Raw genomic sequence first — 18,039 nt, 5'->3', positions numbered from 1 at the left:
ACACGAGAGACTTCTGGGAGAAGACGGTACTCCAATCGGGTTCCCGGTTTGGGAGTCAGAGCCGGATTTCACTCTAGGAAAACTAGTTCCTTAAGAAACTTGAATTCGAGGTTTTGACGCCCTAAAATCGCCAAAAGGCGTCGGTTTCGCACAAAACCTGCCACACACTACCGCCTAGGCACGAGAAACTTGTGGGAGAAGACAGGACTCCAATCGGGTTTCCTGTTTGGGAGTTAGAGCCAGATTTCACTTTAGGCAAACTAGTTCCTTAAGAAACTTGAATTCGAGGTGTTGACGCCCCATAATTGCCAAGGAATTGGGGTCACTGCTGTGGCAAAGGCACAGCAGTGACTGTTGTGCTTCATTTTGTGATGCATTATGGGATTATTTTTATGATCTGAACCGTTCATTTTGTAGGGTTTGTTGAGTACTTCAAGCCTACCAAAAATCATATTAATCGGATACCAATAACTATATGATTGATAACCAAAAAAACAAACAAGAAGTTTTTCTTTTGAAAAATAATATAAAAATATGCAATTCGATCATATAGTTGTTGATATCAAGGTTAAAGATCTTGGTGTTCTTCGCCTTCCGGCGGGCGGCAACCTTGCCTTGACCGCCCGCCGGAGCTCAACCAATTCAAACCTCCCTCTCCCTCTCGGCACATCACTTTCTCTCTCTACAAATTTCTCCGTCCGTTTATCTCTCTACCCCTTTGTCTCTCTAAGTTTTAGGGTTTTGAGTGTGAGAGAGATGGGGCAACAGTCTTTGATCTACAGCTTCGTGGCTAGAGGAACAGTGGTTCTCGCCGAATTCACCGAATTCACTGGAAATTTCACGAGCATCGCTTCTCAGTGCCTCCAGAAACTCCCTTCCTCCAACAACAAGTTCACCTACAACTGCGATGGCCACACCTTCAACTATCTCGTCGAAGACGGCTTCACTTATTGTGTCGTCGCTGTGGAATCTGCTGGCAGACAGATTCCAATGGCATTTCTTGAACGAGTTAAGGAGGATTTCACCAAGAGATATGGTGGTGGAAAAGCTGCAACTGCTGCTGCTAATAGCCTGAATAGGGAGTTTGGACCCAAACTTAAGGAGCAGATACAGTACTGTGTGGATCATCCAGAGGAGATCAGCAAGCTTTCCAAAGTAAAGGCTCAGGTTTCAGAAGTCAAAGGAGTGATGATGGAAAATATTGAGAAGGTTTTGGATCGTGGAGAGAAGATTGAGCTTCTAGTGGATAAAACAGAGAACCTTCGCTCTCAGGCACAAGACTTCAGGACCCAGGGTACCCAAATGAGGAGGAAAATGTGGTTACAGAATATGAAGATAAAGCTCTGATACCATGTTAAAATTAATGTATAGGAAAAGAGAGAGAGAAACAAATATTAGAATTAATGTATAGGAAAAGAGAGAGAGAATAAATTGATTGTATTATTGATTTATATCTTATATTGTTGTTAATTCATATTACAATGATTCATGATTCCTATATATATAGAAGAGGGTGAGTGTGTAGTAGGTAAGAAGTAGGTGAAGTGGAGGTGGTAGTGGTGTAGTGGGTTAGGTTTAGTGGAGTAGGTGAGGTGGTAGTGGTGTAGTGGGTTAGGTTTAGTGGAGTAGGTTTAAGTGGGTGAAGTAGGTGGAGAGTAGGTGGATTTTAACACCATTGGTAAGTGGTTGCTTTCTTTCTGTGAACACCCATGGTTGTTGATTTCTTATGTCCATTCTTTGACTGCTGAATGGTGCATTGATGATTGTTAATCCTGAATGGAACATTATTAATATGTTAACATTTTTATACTTTCTTCCCCTCTCGCAGTGAAAACACAAAAAATGTGTTGATTGCACCTTTGTATATACATTTCAAACACAGAGAACAAGTTAAATATACCTTTGAACTTTCTGCCATGAACCCGAGGATTTTGCTCTCTGGTCCTGCAGGTTTGTGAGTATTTTTAAGTTCTCAATTTATTTGGGGGTTGTAATTTGTCCTGTTTAAGAAATGCTGTGTAAGGGTTTAGTTTCAGTTCTGATATTGTTTTTTGGGCAGGGTCTGAGATATACCAGGAGATGTTGGCAAAGGCACTTGCCAGATACTTTGGGGCTAAATTGCTTATTTTTGATAGACATTCAATTCTGGGTGTAAGATATAAATCTCTGGAATTGACTCTGATACAAGAATATCATCTTCTTTGTATAAGTTTTGCATCATGTGGCATATGGAGGATCATTTCTTGTTATAGCTTGTTTTGGTTGTTCTTATTATTGACTTGTTTAGATGTTATTAGGGTTTATCGAAGGAAGCAGGGTTACGGAAAGAGGGATATAATGCAGATAAATCCTGCAACATTAACAAGCCAAGTGTTGGAGCCACTGAGCTCGCTAAGGGCATGGGTCCTTCAGCAACTGAGGTAGATACGCCCATCTTGTCAAATGTTCCTTCTTGTGGCCTGGAGTCCCAACCAAAAATGGAGAATAACACTGTACCCTCTTCTTTTGGGACATCTAAGAGTCCTTTGTTTAAAACAGGTATTTCACATCTGATTCCATGCCAGGGACGCCTTCATAGTTCACTTTTCAACCTTCTCTAGTATACTGTAACCGTTATTATATCTTTGACATTGGCTGAACTATTTTTAATTGAATTAAATCATGAAACTTGTAGGTGATAGAGTGAGATTCGTCGGTTCTTCTTCTGGAAGCTTATATTCAACATCATCTCCATCAGGTATAATTTTACAAGGACCTGTTTTCATCTGCATCTGTTTTTTTTTTTTTTTTTTTTTTTCCAACAAGAAGAAAAGATTTTATTAAAAGAAGCAAGAAAAAGTACAAGAGGAGGAGGACAAGAAGTCCACCAAGAAAAGAAAAAAGAAAGAAGAGAAAAGGAAAATACAATCTCACATTCTACAAATCGCTTTCCAATCCCTGGAACCACTTTCAAAGGAGGAGCCACTGACACGAAAACGAGGCCTCCCAAAAAAATTATTTCCTAAAAAACCTCTAGCATTCATCTCGAGCCATAAAATCCGAACACACATTTCCATAAATCCTGTGCCTTGTCATTTGATACAAACCCCTTAAAGTCAATGCGAAGCAAATGCTAATCTCTGCCAAATAAAAATTCCACCATAAGAAAATAGCTAAGGAACAATGCAATAAAAGATGATCCATGTTTTCCTCAACCTCCTACACATAACACACCATTGTGGGAACAAGTAACAATTAGGCTGCCTTGTTTGGATCATGTCATTAGTATTAAGCTTCTTTTGAGCCAATTATAGACACTTTAACCTTAAGGAGCAAGGAAGCATCCCAGACCATGTTGTTAGGAGGAAAAGAAATAAACATTTGGAGAATCAGTCAGTGATTCGGAACATTCATGGAGGCTCGTGGAGACTTTGTTTACAGTCTTATAATTTTATTATGTCTTTAATAGTTTATTATTTTATAATTCATTAGGATCTTAATAATGTGGGTGTTTGGGAAGTGGCTATTTTAGAGGCTTTTTAGCTTTTTTAATAGGCTATTTTAATTTTTGTATTTGGGAAGATGGAATAGCAAGATGGAATGGATTTTTATTTGAAGTGTTGTATTGAAAAATGTGTTGAAATGATGTTTAAAGTTAAAATGACAAATTTATCCCTAATCTCACATTTTTCAAAATTAATATAAAGTGGTAAAATCGTCATTTACCAATAATGGGACAACTTGTCAACGGTGACAGTAGTATACACTGTCACTGTGACAGCCCACCGTTTTTTTTTTTTTTTTTTTTTTTTTTTTTTAGGGGCTTTTGGGCCTTTTTTCTTTTTTTTTAGTTTGAGGCTATTTTATCCTCAAACTAAGCTTCCCAAACACACCCAATATTTGATTTCTTATATTTGGGGATTTAGTTTCTCAAGTTAATTAAGTTATATGCAGACTCTATGTTATGATTTAGTCTCCTATATTAAATTAGGGTTTTGTGACATATATTTGAGGTTTTTGCAGTGTAATAGATAGCTTTGATTAATGAAAATTTTACTGTTAAAGGCTGTGGCCCTATTCTTCCTCCCTTTTCTTTCTTCTATTGCGCTCTACATCAATTTGGTATCAGAGCAGAAGCTCCGATCCCTTTTGCCTCCGGTCTCTCTCTCACTGCCTTGACCAGCCTTGGTCGGGCTCACTCCATCATTGCCTTGCTATCATTGTCACACTACCAAAAAATTCCATCACTGCCATTGCCTTCCGTCGCCAGCAATGGCCATCATCAACACAGTCACAACTGTCACCGTCACCCACGATCACCGTTTCCACTTGCATCACATTGTCATCGCCTCTGTCAGTCTCCTCCCATTCTCTCTGCTGCGATTCACCTTTGCAGGTGGGTTCTTCGCATTGTCTCTATGAGAAGACTGAAAAAAAAAAAAACAAACAAACAAAACAAAACAAACTTGAACTTATCCAATATTTAACCCATTGTCTGAATCCAAACCCATATCCATTGTTTAAACCTGACCAGCTTTATAACCCACAATAAACCAAGCCACAAGCACCTGTGCCAAAAATTACCAGCTAGATCTAACCCAAATCCAGCCACTTAAACCTTAACTCTAGCCCAACCTCAGACCAGCCCAAACCCAATAAACCCAAACTAAACCCAGGTAGACTTCAAGCAAATCCAGCCCACTGTTAAGCCTTAAATGTGGCCCAAAGCTCACCTATTTAAATTAGCATCTAACCCAAACACCCAGGTCACCCCAATCAGGCTACATCACCCTGTTCTGCCCGAGTAAGGATTCTCTAGAGTGATTTTTCCTTAAAGTTTCCTAGAGTGCTACATTGTGTGGTTGAGATTTACTGGCAAGTCACATCAAGTAAATCTCAACCACACAATGTAGCACTCTAGGAAACTTTAGAGAAATTTCACTCTAGAGGATCTTTGGTGGTTCTGCCCAGGTACACTTTATTAAAAAAATAAAAGAAAAAATAAAAATAAATAAATAAAAATAAAGAGCCCAACCACATACTTCTTCCCTATGCCCAAACCACATCTAGCCCAACTAACCTACATCTACACTAGGGGTGAGCATGGTCCGGATTGGACAGGATTTGGGTAAAATTGGACTGGATTTAGGTAAAATCAGGACCAATCCGTTATCTACGGTTCCTAAAAAATTAAAACCAATCCAATCCATTTAAATCATGGAACCAATCCGAACCAGCTTATTTAAACACGGATTGGATCGGTTTAGGATCACGGATTCATATAATTAAATAACAAAAAAATGTATATGTAACATTTTAATTTCATAAAAACAGAAACATAGCGCTATATTAGTTCCACAATAGCAACATGTTTTTCTATAATAGCGACATACTGTTCTAGAATTTAAACAACCATAAGAAAATTGGTTTCACCATAAAAATTTAGACCATTATAAATTAAAACTAAAAACTAATAAATAAAAGTAATAAAAAAAGATATTATACGGGTTTAGGTTTGAGTTTAGGTTTTATATAGAATAAGAGAAGATACTATGAGGGAAGATGTATAATAAAAATATACACTATTTGCATATGGTCTGGATCGGTTCCAATCCGGAACCGTGGGGTTCAATCCGGAACCAATCCGTGGACTATAGATTTTTAATTCTTCAATCCGAAACCGAACCACAGATTCAAAAAATCAATCCAAACTTATCAGATTGGCCTGAACTGAACTGAATCGAATTACGAATTTTACGGATTCCTTACTCAACTCAAGTCTACACTGCTATCTCAAACCTTTGAAACCAATCCGAGTTGAGCCCAGCCAAAAAATCCAGGGGAAAAAAAAAAAAGAAGCCCTTTGACCCCTTTAATCTTGGTAACTAATGCAGAGGTATATTCACATTTGGATGCTTTCCATCAAGACCTAAAAGAAATTCCCACAACCAAATGTCAACTCAATTGTTCCAAATCCAATCAACTTTGGATAACTTGGTGGTCCATTTTTTGGTAGAAAATTCAAGATTTTCTCAAAGTGCTAGTGAAGAACATGTGGACTTTGTTGATCAAGTCGTTCCAACATCCGAGGTAAGTGAACCTATTTTGGAAGAAAATCCGGAAGTTCAAGAAGCCGCTCCTGAAGACAGTGATCCTACATAAAGAAGTTCTTGAAGATGAAGGCACACTCACTTGTCAAATCCTTTGGACGTGCCTCCAACCGATTATTTTATCAAGATAGAGTTGATTGACTCTGTTGGTATTAAGGATTTTCTTTGCATGTTTAACCCGTGTTGGGGCTCATCAATAGCTTGATCAAACTGATTAGTTGGAACAAGGATAAAATCAAATAATTGGCTTATTCGAAATATTTGATTTGTTGGCATGGCCAAGTTCAGTATTTAAAGAGGAACTCGGGGAAAAGTTCTTCTTTTTAGTTGGGGAGAATGATGCAAAATATTCATGGGGGCTTATGGAGATTTTATTTATTTATTTATGTCTTTAATACTTTATTTTTTTATTTATTTTGTAGTTCATTAGGATCTTAATAATATTTGATTTCTTATATTTGGGGATTTAGTTGCCTAAGTTAAGTTTTATTCATAGTCCATATTATGATTTAGTTTACTATATTGAATTAGGGTTCCGTGGTCTATATATTTGAGGTTTTTGCAATTTAATAGATAGCTTTGATTAATGAGAATTTGAGTGTTAAAGGTTGTGGCCACGTGTTAGGGTTGTGGCCCTCTTCTTCCTCCCTTCTCTTTCTTCCATTGCACTCTACATCCATCAGCTTCTCAAAATAGGGGACTTACAAGAAAACAAATGAATGGCCACCACACCTATCAAGAGAGAAATAAGACAAAGAAACATTCTCAAGAATTGTCAACTAAAATACAAGCTCCAAAGCTTCTCTCAATCATTAACATTTCTTAAAAAACTTAAAATTCCACAAGATAGAAAATGAAGAAGAGGACACCTTGGAAGCAATAGAAAAATCATGAGATCCAGATGTCCGATACAAGCGAGGGAATAACTGAAAAATGGCCGCTCCAAGGATACCCCCAAAACCAATTGAATTCCACATTCTCAACAAAAAGACGTTTTGAATTGAGAGAACCTAGCAAGTTCATGTGAGATAAATTTCTAGGAGCACAATAGGCCCCCCTTTGCACCACATTCGAATACCATTCCTTAGCCTGGAGCCCAAACATACTCTTGATAACTACATTCCATGAAGACTTTCTCTCGAAAACCTCCATAACCATTTATCTAGCAATGCAATATTCTTTTCAACAATGTGACCCACCAGATGCTTGTGTCTTCCTTCTCCAATGAATGCCTTCGTCCACCCATCCAATCCTTTTCCGATCTTCTTCAAGACTAGTGCCCAAAAGTCTTCCCTCTTCAGATCCCTTGCTAAGGGCAAGCCTAAATTCTTCATTGGTAAAGACTCAACTGGGCATCCCATGATTTCCGCCATTCTACTCAACCTATCATGCAAAAGATTTCCCCACTAATGTACTCTTCTTCAAGTTAATCCCAAAAACCATTTCAAACAAAAATGATGGAACACAAATTCACCATTTTATTCTCCTCTCCTGAAGGAAAAAGATGGTATTGTCTGCAAATTGTATGCGTGATACTAAGACACGATCTCTTCCTATCTCAAAGTTGTCCAATAAATGCCTCGAGTGCCGTATCAACCATCCTACTCAGCACGTCAACAACTACGGTGAACAAGAATAGAGATAAATGATCCCCTTACCTTAAACCCTTCGAAGCTTCAAAAGTTCTCCCTGGTTTCCCATTCAATAGAACCGAGAGATTGGATGAAGCAAGACAACATAAATTCATTTTCCCCATCTCTCGCCAAAACCTGGTTTCACCAAAACAAAATCCAGAAATTCCCATTCAACATGATCACAAGTCTTCTCAAAATTGGCATTAAAAATCACCCCTTCCCTATTCTTGGCTCTATACTCCAAAACCACTTCATTTGTAATCAAAGCTACATCCAAAATGTTATGGCCCTCTATAAAAGCACCTTGATTCTTATAAATACTGTTGCCCAAAACCACCCTCAATCTTCTAGATAAAACTTTAGCCAAACTTTATACGATGAAGCAACCAAACTAACCGGTCTAATATCACCAATGTTTAAGGAGTTGACTTTTTTTGGGATTAAACAGAAAAGAGAAGCATTTGTACATGCATTGACAATCACATTTTAAAAAAATTCCTCAAAAACCTTCATTACGTCCCCTTTGTTCATCTCCCAATAATCATGAAAAACTGCCACAGTGAAACCATCCAGAGTTGGAGACTTGTCTCTCTAAATCAAAGACTACCTCCTTGACTTCCATTTACTTATTCAAAAGGTCTTTCTAGCAAAGCAGAACTAGTACTACTTATTGAATGCCAATCAAGACCTTTAATCCTCGGCCTTGGAATCCCATCCAAGAAAACAATCTTGAGTAAAATAAAAGGATTTCATTAACATTCTAATCCTCTCTATTCACCACCTTACCTGTAGTTGCCTAATTCTTTTCTTGCTTTGCTTGTCATTTGCCACCTTATGAAATAATTTAGAAGTATTGTCTCCACTAGTAACCACTACACTGATTCTATATAAGCCACTTTCTTAAATTCAATCTTTCCCTCATGAGTGCCTCATCCACTCTCCCCTAGATTCAAGACAGTCAAGTACCTCAATCTTTTTCGCAATCTCACTTTTCTTAACTCTTAAATCTCCAAAAACTTCTCTATTCCACTATTTTAATTTTCCTGATCATTTTCAAAATTTTCATGAATTTGAAACCTTGCCATCCATTAATCCTACAACACTCTCATCATTGTTTAAAATTCATTTTGGATGAAGGGTCATCCAACCACATATTCTCGAATCTAAATGGAGTAGGGCCCCACTTAAGAGGATTGCTTTCCATGACCAATGGGCAATGATTACAAAGCACTCTAGGAAGTACCTTTTGCCTTACACTAGGGAATGACTCTTCCCAACCCAATGAAAATAACAATCTGTCTAATCTGTTGCAAACCAAATTTTTCTGAAAATTGGACCAAGTAAATGAAACACTCAACAATGAGGGATCAATCAAATCGCAATCCCTAATGAAAGTATCAAAGTCTCTTGTGGATTGATACACGATTATCAACCTAACTATATGTAGCATCAGTTTGGTATACATTACCAAACCAAACTAAGCATTGTGTCCCACTCAAGTCAGGTTGTCTACATGAATCTTTTTTCGCTTTTCTTCTTTGTCAAAGGGTATATGCTTAGTTAAATTAAACAAATTCATATGTTTTTTAATGATGCATCCCATGTAAGTTTAGGTCTTCCCCTTCCCGTAACATTCCCATTTATGGTGATCATATCAATCTTCTTTACTGTTGCATCTATAGGTCTTTGTTACACTCAGTTTGGTATACATTATTGAAGGTAATAGTTGTTAAAAGCATTGTATTCGGTTTATTCACACAACACAGAAAGGTTGCACCCACAATTGGCCTCCACTGCCACCCCATTGGTTTGTGCCCAAAATTTATACTAATGCATCCTCCTTTACAAATTGATGATTTTGGAGAAGATAAACCAGAAGGGGATGGGATCAAAGATGTTGACAAAGACATAAGCTTTTCATCTAAATTGGGACATCTTAGATTAAAGTGTTGGCAGTGCTTCTTTAAGGGGGGAAAAAAAACAAAAGAGGTTGATGGGATGGAGAAGAAGTTGGTAGTGCTGGTATTGGCATTTCGAGTTGGATTTGTTTGTAGCGAATGCTTTGGTACAATTTTATGGGAGTTGTCAATGCTTGCAGTCAAGGATTCAGTGGAAGTGATGTGAGAAATGTTGAAAGATGGTGGTAGTGGTTTGCATGAGGGAGGGAGGGAGGGAGGGAGTTAAGTAGATTATGTACTACTAAGTTAATTATAAGAGTGTATTTTTTTGGAATACTATAAGTTTATTTTTAAGTTAATTACAAATAGTATTAATTTGGAGTAAAGATTTAATGGAAATTTTTTTGCTTATTACTTCAAAACAATTACATTATTAATTTTTTAAGTTACAAAATAACATTGTTTGGATTGAATACTTAAAATGGATTCAATTTGGTTGGTTTGAGTGTTTGGTCACAAGAGGGGAAAGGAGAAAGAATAGTGGGATCCATCTACTGTGGAATTATAATTTTGTACAAGGACCAAAGTGTGAAAAGTATATGTTTGTCAATATTTATTAATCTACAACTCTAACAAGGGAAGTTAGTGTGATTTCATAAACCATGAGGGTGGTCCACATGTAATTGTCAAAAATCTCAGGGTAGATACATCTAATTATCCCACATACTTTTTTTTCTTTCCAAATTTGGTGCAATGCATTTATAATCCATGTTAAACATGCAATTTGCTTATGTTGTACCTCTCTCTTGTCTATTTTTTATGAAATGTGAAATTTACTATGATCCTGATGTTGTTCATGCCTTTTAAATTAAACCTTTAGGGGGCGGCCACCTTTTGGAATTCAAGGAAAGGTTCTACTACCTTTTGAAGATAATCCTTGGTCAAAAATTGGTGTAAGATTTGATAAACCCATACCTGATGGGGTTGACCTTGGGGCCCTATGTGAGGGAGGTCATGGATTCTTTTGCAATGGTAAAGACCTAATGTGCTATTAATTTCTGTTTCCCAGGTTCTTGTTAATTATGTTTTGTTCTCATAATTTCTTACTCTCTCTCTCTCTCTCTCTAGGTAATGATCTTCGTCTGGAAACTACAGGGGTGGAAGATTTGGACAAGTTACTCATTAACATGTTATTTGAGGTGGGGTTTTCATTTTGTTTGAATAATTGGGTCTGTTGTATGTCAGTTTTATGCTCATCACCAATTCATGAGCTTCTCATCTAACACCATTTTTTTTTTCTTGTTCAGACTGTGTTTAGTGAGAGCAGAAGTTCTCCATTTATTTTGTTTGTGAAAGACGCCGAGAAGTCCATTGTAGGAAATTCAGAATTATTTGCAACATTTAAAAACAAACTTGAGAAACTCCCTGATAACACCGTCATTATTGGTTCACACACTCAGACTGACATTAGTAAGGAAAAGGTAATTATAGTCTAATTTTGAGAAGCTCCTGTTATGGTGACTTTAGTTTGATTTTTGTTTAAAAAAGCGAAGGAGAGTATTTATAAGCATGAGAGTCAAGCTTCTTCTAAAATGCTGCAAATGTTCTTTACATTTTTGATGATTTTGGTTTTGAAATAAGGAAAGTCAAAATGGTGTTCATTCTTAAAATTGTATTTCTGAATTAGATTTAAAAGGTTTGCATCCAAAGTAGATCTTTGAAGAAAGGAAAAAGGCAGAGAGTTGGAATAAGTGCTCACCAGACTAGTTGCCTAATTTCTTTTAATATGTAGAGTGGAAAAGAAACCCAAAACTGTTAATATTGTTAAGTTTGTCTTCTGTTCTAGATTCATTAGTGAAGTCCCAGGCCTTCAAAGGGGAATTGTTTTATGAAATACTATTAAAATTGTTCAATTAATCTTGAGGTTGAAACTTGGCCTACTAATCTTGAGGCAGTGGATTCAAAACCAAGGGCAGCCACTTGGTGCCAATTATGCCAAAAGTTAGGTTTGTAGACTGTACCCAATCTACTCCTAGACCCCCATCAGATGGGGACTAAATAGGGTTTACTTTTTTTTATTATTCGAATTGTTATACTGCACTTATTTTTCTATGTATTAGAGTGACGCAGACCTTGGAAATCCAAGACTCCACAGTCTAAACCTGAATTACTTTTTCTTGTAGCCTCTCTTAGGAGAGACTCATGGCTCGAAACTCGAATACCTTAAAAACCATACCTTTGTTGGAAATCCAAGACTCCATGGTCTAACCTGAATTACTTTTTCTTGGAACCTCTCTTAGGAGAGACTCATGGCTCGAGCCTCGAATACCTTAAAAACCATACCTTTTTTGTGGGCCCAACAAGTTATGAAAAACTATCTATTAGCTTACCTCATAGTATCTTCGTAAACAAATTCCATTTGCTTCTCTTGCAGTCACACCCTGGTGGTTTGCTTTTTACAAAATTTGGCAGCAACCAAACTGCTCTTCTTGACTTTGCTTCCCCGGTAATGTTTACTCTTTTTGACTTGGCTTTCCCCATAATATTTTTCAGTTGCAGTGTTGAATGCTTTGTTTCTAATTGTTGCATATCCATGTGTTGTAGAACATTATAAGGGAAGAGAGAGAAAAAGGGAGAGAGGAAGAACACAAGGGCCACAACCCTAATCACATTGGTTATAGCCTTAAGCTCAATATTATAAATCCAAAATTGTCTAATACAATGTCAAAAACCTAATATTTATAAACCACTAACCATAATTAAATTAGGAAACTAAATCCTAATAAAATAGGAAAAGTAAATATTAAAGAATACTAAATACTAAACAGAATATCAACTATAATAAGGACAATAGTTAATAAAATTGTAAATGAGCCCTTTGTTCTTTCTTTCTACTGTCTTTTTGTTTAATCAAGGATGGGAATGGGACTTATTCCCATTTCGCCGTAAGCACGGACACTTTTAAGAAGGTGGCATGTTCATTTCCGTCACTCATTAAACACTTCTTGGCACTCATCCAAATGTGTCCTATAATTTTTTTGAATGATTTTATATCCGGACATTCTTCATACACTATGGGGGACATATGTGTCCATCACTACACACATGAAACTACTAAGAAGTTCGAACAAAATGACTTAAAGACACAAACAATGTAGATTTATAGGAACTAGTATTTTGTTATATTTTGTTTTCTTTGAATGATATATTCATATATATGACTAATAATAAATATATAAAGCTCTATATTTTGTGTGTGTACTCCATGTGGGGTGTTTTGTATTTTTAAAAAATTGTCATGCTGACGTGTTTGTGTCGGGTCGTGTGTCCGTGTTCATGCTTCTCACGTATTTCGCCATATTTATCGTGTAGTTTTGATAATGGGAATACCATTTGTACTTGAATGAGATAACCTTATATGGTGGGTTCTCATTACGATACAGTGGGGTGGTATTCTCATTCCCATTCTCATTCTATTTGAGCATTTTTTGGTTGATAAAGTTAGTTTGTAATTGATTCTATTATTTGTTTACATATAGTATTAAACCAAATATAAAAGATGAAAATGAGGTTTTCTTTTTTTGATCAACAACAAAGAATATCAATTGAAAAGTAAAAAATTACAAAAGGAAGGAGGACAAGGTGCTATCCCAAAGAAAAGGAAATGGTATCATTCACATTCTACAAGTGAGACACAAATTCTGTCCATTCCAATCACAAAACCGTCAACTAATCATGCCTCTCACCCCGTTAACTATTCTACCCAAGAGAACTGCCACTAGGGTAAAAAAGAAAAAGGAGAGGATTTTCCTGGCTTCCCATTTACAATAAGTGACATGTTTCATGTCGAAAGACAACTCCAAATTCACCACCTCCATCTCTCTTCGTATCCCTCCTTTTGCATCACAAAATCCAAAAATGACAATCTACATGATCATATGCTTTCTCAAAATCAATCTTAAAAATGAGACATATCTTCCTCAAATCCCTATATTCTTCGATCAATTCATTTGCCACCAAATCTATATCTAAAATTTATCGACCCTTCACAAAGGCACCCTAAATTGTAGATACAGTATCCCCCACAGATATGTCCTTTATCTTTTAGACAAAACCTTCCCCACAATCTTATAAAGAGATGTAATAGGCTTGTAATCACTAATCTTAATGAGTTCTCTTTTTTAGGAATTAAGCATATGAATGATGCATTGGTGTATAATATAAAGACTCGCATCAAATCCGCCTTCACCACCTCCCAACATTCTTGGAAAACTGCCATGGAAAACCCGTCTGACCCTAAAGCTTTATCTCTCTCACAATCAAATACTGCCTCTCTAATGCCTTCAATCCTTGGTCTCATCACCTCCCCTTCCAAGTACAATTTGAATAAAAATTATAAAATTTATTAGCAATTTGATCTCTTTCCACAATTACAATTTAACTCACCTCAAGTCTTTTGATGAATTTCATTTTCATTTTCCCATATGCAACCTTTTGAAAAAACTTTAAATTAATGTCCCCCTCCTTCATCTGTTTTAATTTTCCTTTTTGAGCCCAAAAAATTTGTTCCCTAAAGATTATCGTTTCCAATTTTAATTTTAGCTCCTCCCTTGCACTCCTCATTGAGTCATCCAAACCCTCCTTAACCTCAATAGCATCCACCTCTTCAAGTCAACGACTAATGTCGCTCTTTGTGAACTTCAAGTCACCAAAGACATCCCCATTCCATTCCTTCACTTTATCCTTGATCATTTTCAAGTTCTTCATAAATTTAAAACATTCCCATCCTTGACACCTATTGTTGGTCCACCAATCTTAAAATTATCTTTGAAGAAGTGATGCCCCCATTTGAGAGGTCAACTCTCAAATACCACCGGACAATGATCAGACCTGTCTCAAGTTCGGGGAAAACTCTTCCCATACCAATAAAAAGAAAAACCGGTCCAATCTACAGCGTACTAGATTTTCCTAGAGGTTACCAAGTAAACATAACATTAAACAAAGGAGGATACACTAGAACACACTTTCTTATAAACGAATCAAAATCCCTCGTACCTCTATTAGTTGAAGTTCCATTAAGTTTCTCCTAGACCAATCTAACTGCATTAAAATCTCCTCAAACACACCAATTTGGAAAGCACAACCATAAAGTCCAAATAATTCCTCCCACTATTCCATTCTCCTAGAAGGTGAATTAGGGCCATAAACCACGATCAAACACCATTGATTATTGTCATGGTTTCCAAACCTAATTGATAATGAAAGCTCCCCCATAATAGTCTCACAATCTAAAATAATTCTCTCACCCCATATAATCAAAATACCCCCAGATGTACCACAAGATGGCAAAGAAGCCTATTTCCTATGTTTAGTTCCCTAAATGCTCTTAATAAAATTCCTATCACTTTCCTCCACTTTAGATTCTTCGAACATTACAATAACTGGTTGTGAGGTTTTCTTTTCAAGCCATATTCCTAGCATGTCCAAACTTTAAATGGGAATATTTGATTCCTTGGTATTCCTAGATATCTATACCCTAGTTTGAGACGTTGATTCCTGAACTCACCGTTAGTTTGTATGGATCCTTGTGATTAGGATGCATCATTATTTATTTCATTCTACTTGTTATTGCCTAGTTCCCTTCATTGAGAATTTGCTTATCATTGATTTGAATTGGAAGAGAAGGGTTTCGATCTGTGTCCTTAAGTCAATTTGAGTATGTAATAATCTCCTTTGTCCCTTCATGGTTTCAATCTCAAGATATCCTGTCCTTAAGTCAATTTGAGTATGTAATAATATCTCGTTTGTCCCTTTATTTTGGCGGTCCTTCCTCCTTTTGGGGGGTGAAAATGATCGTCACAATTAACTTTTCCCTAATTTTGTTACTCCATTTGAGATGCCTTATATTCAGTACTTTCCTCTTCTTCTTCTTTTTTTTTTTTTTTATTGTCCCGCGGCATCTTGACTAATTTTTAAAAAGGAAAAACCCATTGACCTGCTGTGAGATTTTTGGATTTGGCATTGAAACCAGAAACCAGCTAAGATAAAATGAATCCTTTTTTATTTTTGCAGTTATAATCTACAATTTTCCTTACAAGTTTTTAAAGTGTTTTCAAAAGTTTAATACTTTTTGTTGATCTTTTCCTTGTGGTAGTACTAGTTTTTAAAATGTTTTTCAGCACATTTTCCCAAGAGCTTCCCATTTGATTCCGGATCATTCCCTACTTCATCTTTTCTGTCTTTTCCTAAGCCATTTTTCACTTTCATCTCCCACTTCAGCTTCCCATTCTGGTTAATGTAGTTAGTTCGTGAGTGTCTGGGATGAGTAAGAGAGAGGATATAGAGGAGAGGTGCATAAGGCACATATATACTCAAGTTGATTACATTCATGTCTGCAGTTCTGCTAACAAACAATCTTGTTTCGGTGATGTTTAATTAAAGTTCACCTAGAAGTGATAATCTACTCTCCCTTCAATATATATATATATATTATCTTTTTGTAGTTTTTGATTCTATAGTTTTTTTTTTTTTTTTTTTTTTTGGCTGGGTTTTTGATTCTGTAAGTTTTCTGATCGTAGGCATTCTTTGTAATGTCTTCGCTAAATGAGTCAGAGTACATAAGGCATTTGGTTTGACATTTTTTCATTATGTTTGACTGAACTGGTTCTCCTGCTGCTTGTGCTTGTCTTAGCTTCCATTTGCAGAGGGTCAGAGACTTGATATTATTGTAGTTTGTTTTCTCAGGATAGTTTTGGGAGACTGCATGAGAAGGGGAAGGCGGTTCCCAAGGAAACAAAGCTGACAAAACTTTTCCCCAATAAAGTAACCATTCACATGCCACAGGTATGTCCTTGCTGTTCTGGGAAAATCAGTTGGCTTGTGTTTTTTACAATATGTAATAGTAGGTTATAAGCCATTGCAGGATGAGGGACTTCTTGTGAGCTGGAAGCATCAATTGGATAGAGATGCTGAGACTCTTAAAATGAAGGGAAATCTGAATCAGCTGTGTACGGTGAGCAATTCTTTTATAACTAGATTATTGAGTATTATGAAGTCGTCTTGTTTTTTAACATTATCAAATTAGTGTATATGTTTGCTCTATGGATGGAGTTTCAAGTTTCCTCCACAAACTTATTAAACTTTCTAGTCTTGCTCCAAATGGTTAAGTCTTTGAATGTTTAGTTTTATACTAATACACCTAAATTTACTCCATGAAATGGGACATTGACTTCAGACTAATTCCTCGAACTTTATAGAATTCCAACTTATAGTTAACTTGAAGACCTTTAAACTTAATTTTTCAATTGATGTTGTCTTTGATTTTTAACTTCTTGGGCATTTAAGTTTCAAAATATCGTGAAATGCAACACATCAGTGTTGACATCATTGTCATGCTGTTTATTAAAGGGAAAAAAATTAAAGGGAAAAAAAAGAAAGACCTTTTGTCATTGTATTGTTATGTATCTATGTCTTGGCAAAAGGCAATAAAGGAATCTAGGAATGCCCAGGCTCTAAGCATGTTAAAAAATTTCATACTTTGTTTTATAGTGTAGGGTATTTTCTTCAAGGTTTGATGCTTAAAGATGTCACATTTAGAAATGATTCACATTTATAATCTGCTGTTTTTGTCTTGCATAGGTCCTGAATCGGATTGGGTTGGAATGTGATGGATTTGAGACATTGTCCATCAAGAACCAAACACTTACAAATGAAAGTACGTTTTGGTTTTTGTCACACAAGGAAATCCAGTATTGCCCTTATAAATGAATAATTCCTGAATAAACAACAACTTAGTAAAATTATGTATTGGCATGTATTGAAGGTGCAGCGAAGGCAATTGGGTGGGCTTTGAGCCACCATTTAATGCAGAACCCCAAAGCTGATGCTGATGGAAGGCTTGTTTTGTCTAGTGAGAGGTAATAGAGATCTTGCCAGTGTAAATTGGAGTATTTGTTACTATGTGTTTGATACTGACATATTGCAATTCTGGCAGCATCCAGTATGGGATTGGAATTTTACAGGCTATCCAGAATGAATCCAAGAGCTTGAAGAAGTCGCTAAAGGTATTATTTTTGGATTGTGAAGTCCAGATGTATGTTTATAAAATTTTATTTATACATGCATAAATATAAAGGAAATTCTGGTGTGAAGCTTTTTCTTAATTTCTTTTCTAGGGTTACATATTAATTAAATTTTTGGGCTTAATCTCAGGATGTCGTGACAGAAAATGAATTTGAGAAAAGACTTTTAGCTGATGTTATTCCACCCAGTGACATTGGACTGACTTTTGATGATATCGGAGCTCTTGAAAATGTCAAGGACACACTAAAGGAGTTGGTGATGCTCCCTTTACAGAGGCCTGAGCTTTTTTGCAAGGGTCAATTAACAAAGGTTTTCACATCTCTCCTTTTTTCAGCG

The 18,039-nt window shown here is 36.3% G+C and overlaps 1 protein-coding gene and 1 pseudogene across 2 annotated transcripts in view; both read left to right on the top strand.

The window, feature by feature from the left end:
- The first annotated feature begins 519 nt into the window (after nt 1–519).
- Nucleotides 520–1,375, top strand: LOC145813898 (vesicle-associated membrane protein 721 pseudogene; annotated as a pseudogene). Its single transcript, XR_014357308.1, has one exon. The product of XR_014357308.1 is annotated as a vesicle-associated membrane protein 721 pseudogene (transcript).
- Nucleotides 1,376–1,759: 384 nt separating this feature from the next.
- Nucleotides 1,760–18,039, top strand: part of LOC145813077 (uncharacterized) — a 28,389-nt gene continuing 12,109 nt past the window's right edge. The window contains exons 1-14 of the mRNA XM_082908340.1: nt 1,760–1,765; nt 1,883–1,889; nt 1,928–1,950; nt 2,060–2,151; nt 10,502–10,653; nt 10,750–10,820; nt 10,929–11,102; nt 12,056–12,127; nt 16,366–16,464; nt 16,544–16,633; nt 17,260–17,335; nt 17,444–17,537; nt 17,615–17,684; nt 17,833–18,012. Of these exons, the coding sequence (XP_082764466.1) occupies nt 1,760–1,765; nt 1,883–1,889; nt 1,928–1,950; nt 2,060–2,151; nt 10,502–10,653; nt 10,750–10,820; nt 10,929–11,102; nt 12,056–12,127; nt 16,366–16,464; nt 16,544–16,633; nt 17,260–17,335; nt 17,444–17,537; nt 17,615–17,684; nt 17,833–18,012 (1,206 nt within the window). The remainder of the gene's footprint in view (nt 1,766–1,882; nt 1,890–1,927; nt 1,951–2,059; nt 2,152–10,501; nt 10,654–10,749; nt 10,821–10,928; nt 11,103–12,055; nt 12,128–16,365; nt 16,465–16,543; nt 16,634–17,259; nt 17,336–17,443; nt 17,538–17,614; nt 17,685–17,832; nt 18,013–18,039) is intronic.

Source organism: Camellia sinensis, chromosome 15, assembly GCF_055761805.1.
Source record: "Camellia sinensis isolate YWXY chromosome 15, ASM5576180v1, whole genome shotgun sequence".
Lineage (NCBI taxonomy): Eukaryota > Viridiplantae > Streptophyta > Magnoliopsida > Ericales > Theaceae > Camellia > Camellia sinensis.
The sequence above is the reverse complement of the archived record's forward strand: the minus strand, read 5'-3'. Positions and strand labels throughout refer to the sequence as shown.